A 12,736-nucleotide genomic window follows, 5' to 3' on the forward strand; every position below is an offset into this window, starting at 1 on the left:
GGCTGTGGCTGGGACACGAGCCTCCCTCCACGGGGAGCCCCTGCGTGCAGGCTCTTCTTGGGGTAAAAGTCTGTGCTCCCTCCCAACCCAATTTCCACATCTGGGTCCCCGGGCAGCCCCCATACCTGCTGACCCCCATCCTTTACCAGGTTGATGGGCACCGTCTCATAGTCAATGCCTTTCAAGGCCAGGGCTGGGGAGGCCACAGACAGCACAGAGTCAGGGAGAGCCCTTCCTGGGGGGGCGTGAGGCTGCAGAGGGGGCGCCAGCAAACCGTAGGTGCCCCCGGTGGCCCTCTCCCCTTCTCTTGCTCTCCTTGAAGGTCTGTGATGCCCAGCTGAACACTAAGGGGTCTCTGCCCCCTCAATGGGACCCCCGTGTCCCATGCCGTGTGTGGTCCTTCAAAGACGGGCTTGGCCTCAGCAACCTGGCCCCTGTGGGGTGTGCCTCGCCCATCCCAGTCTCACTGGTGGGAGGCCTGCAGATGACATGATATTGTCTGTGGGACAAGTCCCCCAGGAGAGTGACCACATAGCACACACCAGCAGCTGCCTTTTCTGTTTACAATACCCTTCCAGCCTCCTCTTTCTGGCAGCTCTGTCCTCAGACTAACAGATCCCGAGTAGGGCCCTGGGGCTCTGGGGAGCCTGGGAGCATTTGTTGGGACTCAGTGCCCAAACCTCGCCATCCCTAGGGCAGTGGTTCTCAACTTTCCTCATGCTGCGAACTTTTCATACAGTTCCTCATGTGGTGGTGACCCCCCAACCATAAAATAATTTTCGTTGCTACTTCATCACTGTCATTTTGCTACTGTTATGAACCGGGCGACCCCTGTGAAAAGGTCGTTCGACCCCCAAAGGGGTCGAGACCCTCAGGTTGAGAACCACTGCTGTAGGGGTTTTCCTCTGGGGACAGGAGGCCAGTGCGTTTGTTTTGGTCAACCCTATGACTGCGTGCTTGTGTGCTCAAAGTGCCAGGGTCCCCAGGGCAGGGCAAAGCCAGGGCAGGCGGGCAAGAGCAGCTGGTTGAGAGAAGCTGGGAAGGGGCTGCCTCCTCCTCGGCTCCTTCCGAGGCCAGTGCCCCAGCCACGAGACTGCTCGCTGCTGGGGGGGCGGGGGGGAGTCTCCCTGGGGAACTTCCTCAGCACTTCGATCCCCTTCCCTAATGGACTCCAATACATACAGAATGGTTTAAGTGTAGAGCGAGGGATCATGGGAGATGCCTTAGCCACTAGGGCCACGTTCCAAGATCTACCAAAGTCACTAGCTAACCATATGGCCTTGGGCAAAGAGCTCAGAGCGCCTCTGTGCCTCTGTTTCCCTGTGACAGGCAGTGCCGTGTACAGACAGGGACTCTGGGCCCAGACGACACAGGTTCCGGTTCTAGAAAACTGCATGATCTCGGGCCAGTGGTGTAACCTCCCTGTCCCCCGCTCCCTGGTGACTGCGGGTGAAGTAGCATCGTATGCACAGCACAGAGCTCACCCCCACCGTGAGCTGTGTGGTGGTGACTGACTTTCACCCAGGGCTGTGTGGAGCTGAGGGAGGGGAATTGACTCAGAATGAGGCCGAGGGCCCTCGGTTTGGATTCCCACAAACCTCCGGGGCTGAAACCTGTCTTGTTTACTTTGTCCAAGGAAGCTAAGACTGGCCGGGGCAGCTGTTCCCCTGCCAGTTTCCAGGGGCCCAGGGATTGGGAGGCTCCTTTACCCATGGTTGCTGAGGGGCTTTGGAGAGCGGCGTGGGGGCAGGAAACCCAGCCTTGCGGCTCTTTGTTGAACTTCCTGAGGGGGGGGTGGGGGTGGCATTCAGGGATGGGCAGCCAGGAGGCCGAGCCCGCTGGTTGCCCAGCAAAGCCTGATGGTCTGCCTGCCTGCCTGGCACCCGGTTAGTCGCAGGCCAGTTCCCAGTTCCTCTGTGGGCCCTCCTCCCTCACCAGACCCACCCGGGTGTTTCTGGTCGGCGAGGCACAGCTCTTACCAATTCGAACTCTCCAGGAACACGAGCTTCGGAAATAGGAGTAGAGTACAGGCTGAGGAGAGAGGAGAGGGGTGCTCGGTGGGTTCCCGGCCTCAGGAGCCCACTGGAGAGGGGCCACCAGCCCCCACCAAGGTGGTCCCAGCCACCACTGCTGTTTTCCATGTCGCTGGAGCGACTCGGGGCCTGTGGTCACATGCGAGGCCCCTTGCCTTCCCAGTGAGCCAGCATGCATTCCGGAGGCTGGAGGCTCTCCCTCCCCACCCCCTGCCCCGTCCCAGGGGGCAGCCAGCCTGGGGGTGCCTTCTATACCTTGCTGGACTCAGCCATTGTGCCCGTGACCCCGGCGTTCCCAGGAACTGTCTCACAGTATAGTGGGGCAGAGGGAGGAACTATGAAGGGGTGGGTCCCATGAGCCAATGGGGAAGCTGGCGGCTGGGGAACTTTGACTCTGGTCAGAAAGGGCAGAGCTTTCTGACTTTTGGGAATACTTATGCAAATAACACCCAACTTCCTAAAGGATCCAGGTTTGGCATCCCAAACAGACGGGGGGGCCCAGTTTTGAGGCAGCAGGGTGCACACTGCAGTGGGCTGGGAGCACACATCCCTTCCCTTCTCTGGTCAACTTTCTTGTCTATAAAATGAGAGGTTGTCCTGACGGGACAGCCGAGTCCTTCCAGTAGTGGCAGGAGGGCCAGGGAACCTAATTCTCCCAGGCTTTGCTGACCATCTCCTTCAAGCCCTGGCACTCCCTTGGCCCCCTCCCCACAGGCCCCTAGGCCTTCCACAGTTATGTCATTGCAACTAAAGATAAGCTACCAGCCCATCATGAGTTGCCAACATTTCAAAACCAAGGTGTTTCCTGTATGATTTTTGTTGTCTATTTTCACTGTAAAGATCCAGACACAGTGGACATGGTTCCTGATAGCAATGACTGGAGCTGATTTGTGGCATGCCCTTTTGGATCTGCCCTGGTTCTAACCTGGCTCACTTCCCTCACTTTTGCCCAATCCAGGCCCCTGGCAGAAGTTGCATTTCAAGCAACTTAAAAGTTAATTTCCTAGGTGCTTGTGTGATCAGCTGTCTGTGATGGACCACTTGTTTATGATGAGTGGGGCTATGCAAATTGTAACTTGTGGTACCAAGGGGATTGGACAGTTTGCCAACAATGAAAATAAGGTGCATGGCACCTTTTTAGTGGCAGAACCATGTAAATGTGTATGGAACCACAGTGAAGGAATTGGCCGGTTTCGTCATCCTACTAGGATTATAATGGGCTGTCACAGAGGCAAAGATGGCACTACCACCAAGAAGAGATGGGAGCAGTGTGTCCTTTGGACCCTTGTCCCTGTGCTAAGAACCTCTAAGGCCCAGGAGAGTAGGTGCAAGATGGTGAGCAGTGGTAGCAGAGAAATGGTGGCAGCCAAATCTGAGGCTGGTGCTAGTTGGCGTGGCAGGCTTTTCAGCCCATGGGACGAGAGAGCTAAGAGCCTATGGGCAGGAAACTTCCTGACAGAGTGAATACCCCCCAAGTCCTTAGTCTAGGAGTTAAAGAACTTTGGCCCAAGCAGAGTAGAGGCTATGTTGTGGAGCTGAGAGGCCAGGGGCCAGAGAGAAGTTGTCGTGACCAAAGAACTGTATCCCAAGTCGTTCCTGATCTTGAATTATAACCTGTTACTTCCCTGGTGAACCCTGTAATAGTACTGTCTGGGATCTCTGTGTCACCATTGTAATAAATTATTGGTGTCAGAATTGGTAAAAATGTTGGAGGGTAGAGCTATGTTTGACTTCTACCTCCTTGGAATCAGTCTTGGCCTGATTCGGAAAACTCGTGAAGTTGGACAAGGAGGCCTGATGCTGCAACCACACCGTTTTTACATCTGGCCACTTTTGAAAACACATCAGCATTTCAAAGCAGGACTGAGGGCAGAGCCACCATGATTGTAGCTGTTGTACGCTGCAGAGTCTCATAGCGACCCCACACAACAGAGTACAGGTGCCCCAAAGGGGTTTCTGTGCTATTGATTGTTCTCAAAACAATTTGCTAAATTAAACTGGTCAAGTATCCCTCTCATCACCACCCCTGGAAGAGAATGGTTTCCAATCCAATTCTGATTACGCTGCCAGATCTTATTTCAAGCGACTTAACTGTCGCTTAAGTGTGACATTTGAGAAGGATACCTAAAATCCTACTTGGAAACTGCTGACTAGAGTGGCTTTATAGGGCAGAGTCCAACTGCCCACGGGGTTTCCAAGGCTGCTGCCCTTGTGGCAGACACACATTTTTCATCCAAGCAGTAAGGATCGGGAATGGCTGCAGGTGGGTTTAAACCACTAACCTTTCGGTTAACAGGTGGGCTAAGCCACAGTGCCACCAAGGCTCCTGTACAGTATTTGTGGGAGCCGACTCAGCAGCAGGTGGGTTAGCAACCCAACTCCTAAAGTGACCCCACATCCCATCCTTGCAGCTGTTACAACAGTGTCTACGCTTCCGTGCAAAATGAATCTGGGGCGTTTATTCGGATTGCGAACTCCAGGGTCTTGCCTCCACTGATTTGTAAGGTAGCTGAGGGCGGCCCCAGGAGGGAACCTGCTTACTACCCTGGGGAAGGCCAAGTGATTGTGATATGTCACTGGCTTCCCTAGGCCCTAGGGCTCTCTTAGAAAGCAATCGACTGACATCGAGTGCATTTCGACTTAATCTTTTAATAGGATCTGTCGGGCTGACAGGCTGGGAGAGGAGCACCCAGGGCTGTGCGGGAGAGGAAAGGACAGCGTCTAGGGGCCCAGCTAGAGATTAAGGGGAAAGAGAAGGCACAAGAACATTAGCCTGCCCAGCAGGACCGTTCCAGAACATCCAGCCCTCTCCGAGTTCTACCTTGCACGAGGCTCACAAACCAAGGCAGCCAGTGCGCAGGCGCAGAGCGTGACCGGCGTAGCGCGCTGCACGCTGGGAACTGTAGTCAGAGCTGTGGGCCGGAGGAGCGGCTCACTTTTGACCACCCCCAGCCCCACCACCCGAGTTCTTGGAGACCCCGCTTCCCCGCGGATGCGTGGCACAGACCTTCCCGGCTTGCATCTCGCACGTCTAGAGACTCCCTCTACCAGTGCTAGAAACGTCGCGCCTGGAACTCGCTGCGTTCTGCCCCCGGGAAGAACCTTGGCTTGCTCCGCGGTAAAGAGCAGGGTTGGGCTAGAATGACCGTACCTCGCTCTCCCAGCTCGCCCCGAACGGCCGCCACGCCCCCAGCCCCGGCACTGTTGGGAAGTGCAGTTCCTTGAGCCCATCTCCTCTCCGGTCTCGTCCTACCAGTCCCGTCATGCTCTGCGCCACTAGCCGCCTCTCCGCGGCCCCGGCGGGGCCCACGCTGCCCGCCCAGCCCAGAGCCCGGGGCTCCGCGCTCCGCTGCCGGCGGAGGGAACTACACTTCCCGAGCTACCCCGCGCTGCCCTCCTGCGACTTCTTGGCGGGCCGGCTGTCCAGACCGAGCCTGCCGCCGGGCCGCAGGGAGATCCTGAGGAGGGGAAAGATGACGCCCGCCGTGGGCCGAGGCCCGCCCGGGTCCGAGCTGCGCGCCCGACGCGGTCGCTGTGGGACCCAGGCTGCTAGGGCCGTGGTCGCGGACGTGGTCGCCAAGGACGCAGCGCGGAGTCCCAAACGGCCTGCCCAGGGCTCGCGGCGCCTCGAGGCAGCCGGCGGGTGGGCTGTGCTGGCCCTGGTGACGCTGCTGTCCTTCGCCACCCGCTTCCACCGCCTGGACGAGCCAGCGCACATCTGGTGAGTGCTGGGCGGACCTTGGGGGGGACCATGGCAACCGGGAGGGAGGGACGCCGCCCTCTGATTGGCCTGGAACAGGGAGGAGGCGGGGCGGGACCGACGGGTTTGGGGCGGGGCCTGCGGTGGAGGGTAAACTGAGGTTGCACTTTTGTTCTGGCGGGTGGTGGCGGCCTAGGAGCTGGGGGAAGCCGGCAGCGCTCACGTCTTTCATGGTGTTCTGGAGGGCCTCTCCTGCCACTCAGATCATTGTGGTCTTCGGGACAGCTGCTTTGATCTTTGCACTCTTTGGAAATTCTTTATACAAAATTTCCCAAAGCCCGAGTTCTTAGCCTTAAGGTTTTCCAGGCATCAGCAGAGGGGGATATTCCCAGCGGAGTGCCTCAGTGTCCAGGGCCGGTGACAAAGGTTTCAGAAGGAAGGTCTGTGGTTATACTGTGAAAATCCTCGCAGTCAGGTGGAAACTGTTGTTGTGCTGGTCTCTCTCTCTGTTTTGCTGGTGTGTGTGTGTACACACATGAGGTGGGGGCAGCAGTGTCCATGTTTGGCAGCCCTGGTGGTGCTGTCCTGTAAGCTGCTAACTACAGGGTTGGTGGTTTGAATCTACCAATCACTTCCCTGGAGAAAGATGAGGTTGTCTCTTCCGGTAAAGAGTTGCAGCCTCAGAAAACTCAGTATAGGAATCAACTCCATCACTGTGGGTTTTGGATTTTCTTGGTAGCTTTAGTTCAAGGCCAGCCACATCGACATGAGTGTTATCTGTTTTCCTAGTGAAGTGGTTGCCAGCAACAGCTGCCAGTCACCTGTTACTGTTTGGGCCAAGGAGCCAACAGAGGCAAACAAAAAAGCCAAACAAACTTATTGCCCTGAGTTGATACTGATTCATTGCTACCCATAGGACAGCATGGAACTTTCCAAGGCTGTCAGTCTTTACAGGAGCAGGCAGCCTCATCTTTCACCTTTGGGGCAGCTGGTGGGTTCAAACAGCTGACCTCGAGGTTAGCAGCTCAATGTGTAGCCTACTCTGCCACCAGGGTGTGGCCTGGTGAGCTCCTTCCAAAATAGACTATGAAGGGCCTATGATTCCCCAGAGCTGGACATGGCTTTGTTCTGCTGAGTAGAGGCTGACTCGTGAACAGTTAGCAATGAAAACCATTACTGACCCAGGCACAGGCATCAGAGCAGCATGTTCCAACGTGAATGCTACCGCCCCTTGTGGGGAATTGGAATGAAGTGGGTGGGGAGCTTTATTCTAGATGATATAGGCTATAGGATAGAAGGTTTTAATCGCCAGGGGGCTCTTGAGTAATTTTTTCTTTTCTGAAAAGGGGGTAGTGGGGCAGACGGGTTTGAGAACCTATGAGTTAGAGGTCCCCTTGAACTGTGGGTTTGCTTTCGGTGTTGCAGTGGAAGGCAACTGCCTCCAGAGGGGAGCTGCCACTTCCTGCCAAACCAAGATGCACCAGGATGGTTGCCCCCTTGAATGTTGCATTTCCACCTGACAGATATCCCACAGAGGCTTCTTGTTGCCCATGGAATGTAACTGGACCAACTCCAAAGTGGGACTAGCAGGCCAGCACACCTCAAGGCCTTCATCGCTCTGACACTCACTTTCAGCAAAAAAACGAATAGCAGGGTCATCTTACCCACTGCTGCCAAGTGGAGTCGACTCATAGTGTCACTGTAGGACAGAGAACTGCCCCGTAGGTTTCCCAAGGCTGTTGCCCTATGGAAGCAGATTCCCCTGCAGAGCAGCTGGTGGCTCCTAACCGTGGATTTGTCAGCAGCCAAGCACTTTAGCCACTGCATCACCAGGCTCGCTCCAAAACCAAAGACCCCATTCACAATGACCCTATAGGACAGAGTAGAACAGCTCCCTAGGGTTTCCAAGGCCACAAGCCTTTACAGACTGCCTCATCCTTCTCCCGAAGAGCAGCTAGTAGGTTCAAACTGCCCCTCTTTCACTCAGCAGCCCAACGCTTAACTGTTTTTAAAAACAGTGTACTTGGTACCTGGGTCAAGCAGATGGCGCCGTTATCCCGAGGAATTTCCGTCGTGCTGCTGCCATGGGCAACCTCCAGGCCCTTGTGATTTCCCTTTCTCTTGCTGGGATTTTGATACTGCTTCTCTGGACCACCTGGAGGAATAGCAACAGGAGCGGCCTCTTTATAAGCAGCTGACCCTGAACGGGTAATCCTCTCTGGCACTTTGGGAACCAACCAGTTATGTAGTAGTCACAACAGGTCGTCCGTTGACGTCCCCTCAAGATCACTGGAGCTTCCTTTCCTCACTGGGGCTATGGTACAACCCTGTCAGTTGAATTTGGGTGCCCCCCCCCCCCAGACACACACACACACACACACACACACTCACTCTCTCTCTCTCTCTCTCTCTCTCTGACTTGAGCCATGGGGTCTAGTAGGTGTGCTTTAAGGCAGGCTCTTTTTCTCCACCATCCCCTCATTAGCTGGGAACCACTTCCTCCCCAGGGCATTTGCTTGTGTCTGACCAGTGCCCTGGACTCGGTGCTTTTCTTTCGAGCCCTGCATGTGCTGTGGGGGTTCATCTTGCTGCCCTCGGCACCATAGGTCACCCTGCGCCTCGAAAATTCCAGGACGGCAGGGTACAGAGCCATGAGTCCAGGCCCTTCTCTCTGGAGTTTCCCAGAGCACTAGGCTGGCATGTAGTCCTCTTTGGGGACAGAGAGACCTGCGTCCCATCTTTAATCATCTTACTGTTTTTTAGGGGAGCTGGGGCTGTGGTGGAGGGGAGGGGCCTTGGGACATGGAGGGTGGGAGAGTCTGGCACTTTCGGAAAGCACAGCCCCATGGTTGGTTGGTTATGGCTGAGAATGTGCCCAGCAAAACCTTCACACCTGTTCCACCATTTCTCATGTACATTCAGGGCACTGATTCTGTTCTTCAGGTTGGGCGGCCATCCTTTCCCTTCCTGTTCTGAGCTGCTCTGTCCCCAGGAGCGTAAACTTTAGATTCCTGTCTAATCTTTCAAGTTGAGAGCAAGACACTCTTGACTTGAGTCTTGTGGGCAGCTGCACGGAACTTACTCAGTACTTTCATTCTACCCTGAGTGCTGTGTTGAACAGTCGGCCGTTCCTGATGGCTGCCCCCTGGTTTAAGCTTGGCACACTCCCTGATGCCGTAGCAGTGTTGCCTTTTGGCCGGGCTGCCCTGCTGGCTGCCTCATTGTCATGATTTCATCCTTTCCTCCTGCCACCCGGATGAGAGAGCATAGTCACCAAGGCAGCAGACTGGTCCTCCTCTGTCTACTCAGTCTCACAGGTAGACCGTGCAGTGGGGGTCTCTTCCCAGTCCCCTTGCCCACTGCTGGATGCTAGGGAATTCTCTTGAATCCCCTAACTCAGCCCATTGGGACTCTGGTCTATTCTCTTACAGAAAGTGATGTTTCTCAGCATCCTGTACTTGTCACCCAAGCTGCCAGGATCTTGGAATTATTTTACCATACTCGCAAAGCTAATCAATTTATCTGTTTTCAGCGATGTTGCCAGGAGATAGGAGATTCCTGGTGGATCAGAGACGAAGGACTTCCGTTTTTTTTCTCAAGGCCCCACAAGAGGGTAAACATCAGTATGTTGGCATCAGCTCTTGTCCCCAAAGCCCCATGGGATGCTAGGGGCCCAGATGGAGACCTGCACATACCATGGTGGGTCCCATCCCAGACAAGGACCCTTTGGGTCCTTGAGCTTGGGGACTCTGCTGTTGCATAGCAATCAGTAAGTAACTAAGCAAACTTGCTCTTGGTCCCAGAGGGAGACACTGCCTCTTCCTACAGGTCTTACTCTGAGAAAAGGTCGGAGGTCAGAGCTTGCATTCTTGTCACCCCAGCAAAGCACCAGAAGCAGGAGAGCCCCGAGACAGTCGTCCTGCCAGCACACACAGCCAGAGGAGCTGCGAATGCTAGCGCCCATTGTTCCTTGGGGAAACTTTGAAGTAAAAATGCATGGTTCTTAGTCAGTATGTTTCCAAGCCAAATTCAAAATGAGCCAGAATTATTGGGACACTGTGAAAAATGGCCAGCCATTCCGTGATGCTCACCTTCCTAGCATGATCACTGAAGACAACATGGGTGCATAAGCAAATGTGGTGAAGAAAGCTGATGGTGCCCGGCTATTATAAGATACAGTGCCTGGGGTCTTAAAGGCTTGAAGTTAAACAAGCGCCCATCTATCAGGGAAGCAACAAAGCCCACATGGAAGAAGCACACCAACCTATGTGATCATGAGGTATCGATGGGATCAGGTATCAGACATCAGAAGATCCAAAACAATCAACCCTTTTGATGTGAACAAGGGGGGTCGGAATAGAGACCCAAAGCCCATCTGTACAAAGCCCAATTGGACATCTCCTCACAGAAGGGTCACAAGGAAGGGATGAACCAGCCAGGGTGCAGTATAACACTGACGAAACACACAACATTCCTCGACATGCAGCCCCCTCCCCTTCCTTGGGGGATGAACAACAGAAACAGGGGTGAAGGGAGACAGTGGATGGTGTAAAATATGAAAATAAAAATAAATTGTAAATTATCTAGAGTTCACGAGGGCAGGAAGGTGGGGGAGGGAGGGAAAAAAGGGCTCAAGTAGAAAGAGCATGTTTTGGAAACGATGATGGCAACCTATGTACAAATGTGGATGGGCCAGCATGTGAGGTACCCGGCAGTCTACAGTCTCACCCAGGTGAGGAGGTTACCTGAGTGGCGCTGCACTCAGCCTGGGGAGACGCAAGGCAGAGACTGCCTTGTCTTCACTGTCTAGATGGGAAACGCAGGCTAGGGGTGAGCCATTTTTCCAGTCCTGCAGGCAGGTGGTGGCGGCTCCTCCTCTCTTTCTGTAAGTTGGTTTTGTCGCACTGCTTTGGCGTTGCTTCTCTTTGATGTCGCTGTGCACCGTTCTTACCTGTCACCTGTCAAGGTGCAGAAACAGATTCATCCTCTTCCCCATCTCTCGAGATCACCGAGAAGATTCCATCTGGGGGAAAAGCGTGCTTTGTCCCCTTGTGGTAGGTGGGATATGCCCTGGCAGTGGCTAGTCCCCAGAAAGCGTATTTGGCCAGGCCTTCTCTAAAGGCCTGTGTGTGGTGCAAGCCCACCCAGAATGCCTCGGAAGGCAGACCGAGAGATCTGCTACCCCAAGACCCCAGCCTCGAGCACCGGCTCAGCTCTACGCTACTCTCATGGGTTCACCATGAGCTGGAATGAATGTGATGGCAGCAATTAATAACAAGATTTATGTCACAAGATTTATGTGGTTTTGTGGGAGAATGAGATTTCAAATTGCATTTAAAAGCTTACCTTGTCAGCTTAAAAATTTTTTTATTGCATATTTGTGAATTATGCACATTATACAATTCAATAGTTCAATCATCCTGTCAGCTTTTTAACTTGCAAAATAACTTACTTAACTAGGATATGTTTTAGACACGTTACCAATTGAACAAGAAAGCCTTCCATCGTTACGGGGCGTGTTGAGTCTGTTGTGACTTAGAGCGATCCAATCCTCCGTACAAGAACAAAGAGCTGACTGGTCCTGTGCCATCGCCCAGTCACCCCATTGTGACAGCCACTGTGTCAACCCGTCACCTCGAGGGTCTTCCTTTTTTCCAGTGACTCTCTACTCTACCAAACATGATGTCCTTCTCTGTTACCATGGCCACAGTATGTGAGACAAAGGCTCACCATCCTTCCTTCTAGGGAATGTTCTTTTTTATATGAGGGGGTACGTACCCCCCGCAAACCAGATGTGATGTGAGGGGGATAGTGCATTTGGAGTTCGTTCTACCAGGTTAGACTGGTAGTCTAGCTTTCTCTTTAGAGGTTCTGAAGAGCTATGTAACTGTGTGACCAAAAAGGCCTGATTGGTAGCTGGGGTGTGGGGGCTGGTTGTGTCACCAAGACAATGCAACTGCTCACACAGCCATTTCAGTGCACCAGATCTCAGTGCACCAGTTTGGGACAAGAAACAGGATGCCTCTCTTGCCCCACGCTCCTTACTCACCTGACCTCGCTCCGTGCAACTTCTTTTTGTTTCCACAAATGAAGAAGGACATGAAAGGACAGAGATTTGCCCGCATCGAAGAGGCGAAGAAAAAAATGAGGGAGGTGCTGTCAGCCATCCTAACAGATGAGTTTGAACAATGTTTCCAAGAATGGAATTGCAGATTTGACAAACATATTAAGTGTAATGGAGAGTACTTTGAAGGTGATATGGTAGTTTTGTAAAAGAATTTTAAATGCAAAAAAAAAAATTTAATGCATAGGTTTGAAAAAATTACTCCATTTTCTTGGGTACCCCTCTTATACTGCTTGATTAACTGAGGCCTGCTGGCTAAGCATTGGACTGCTCACTGCTAGGGTCTGGGGTCTATACCACCCAGCTGCTCTGTGGGAGAAAGATGAGGTGTCAGCTCCCATAAAGATTTACTGTCTAGGGCCACTGTCAGCCCAAATTGACATGATAGCAGTAGGTGAGTTTGGATTAAAATCAGTGAGATTAAAGTCAGTAGGATAATAATCCCAAAGTTGAGCAAAAGCAAACTTCTGCGACAGCCGTAGTTTGCAGCCTCAGTGATGAGGCAGCCAGGTAGCTCCTGATAAGGAGCATGCTCTCAGAGTCAAGGGAGGCAGACTCGGAAGGAACATTTTACTACAAACTTTTCTGTATTCAGGAGAGCTCATTTACCTTTTAAAATAGATAGAAACTTAATATATAGGAGTAATATAGATTTAACACCAAGCTTTGATAACTGATTGGTAAAATGTGCTAAACTTTATTAGTGAGATAAAGATTAAAAAGCAGCTCCATGTATTGCTTCCTCAAGTCACTTGTGTTAAACACTTTTTTTCTTTTTGAATTCAGACTTTCTCATGAATTGCTTGAAACACATAGTCTTTGCTTTTTAACTGTGCTCAATCATGGCTACGTGAGTGTTTGGATCAGCTAAAAATGCCC

The 12,736-nt window shown here is 52.9% G+C and overlaps 2 protein-coding genes across 3 annotated transcripts in view; one reads left to right on the forward strand and one right to left on the reverse strand.

Moving 5' to 3' along the window:
• Positions 1–5,149, reverse strand: part of GSTZ1 (glutathione S-transferase zeta 1) — a 9,811-nt gene extending 4,662 nt beyond the window's left edge. Inside the window, exons 1-3 of one of the 2 annotated variants that reach the window (XM_004698734.2) lie at positions 5,041–5,149; positions 1,980–2,031; positions 126–193 (exon numbers count right to left, since the gene is read on the reverse strand). In XM_004698734.2, the coding sequence (XP_004698791.1) occupies positions 126–193; positions 1,980–2,031; positions 5,041–5,055 (135 nt within the window). In that variant the 5' untranslated portion in view covers positions 5,056–5,149. Of the gene's footprint in view, positions 1–125; positions 194–1,979; positions 2,032–2,288; positions 2,382–5,040 lie in introns of those variants that run through there. The other variant, XM_013003738.2, reaches the window with a different exon arrangement.
• A 342-nt stretch (positions 5,150–5,491) lies between these two features.
• Positions 5,492–12,736, forward strand: part of POMT2 (protein O-mannosyltransferase 2) — a 42,754-nt gene continuing 35,509 nt past the window's right edge. The window contains exon 1 of the mRNA XM_004698733.2: positions 5,492–5,754. Coding sequence (XP_004698790.2) covers positions 5,507–5,754 — 248 coding nt within the window. The 5' untranslated portion in view covers positions 5,492–5,506. The remainder of the gene's footprint in view (positions 5,755–12,736) is intronic.

Source organism: Echinops telfairi, unplaced genomic scaffold (genome assembly GCF_000313985.2).
Source record: "Echinops telfairi isolate 266 unplaced genomic scaffold, ASM31398v2 ScPeMD7_18;HRSCAF=68, whole genome shotgun sequence".
Taxonomy (NCBI): domain Eukaryota; kingdom Metazoa; phylum Chordata; class Mammalia; order Afrosoricida; family Tenrecidae; genus Echinops; species Echinops telfairi.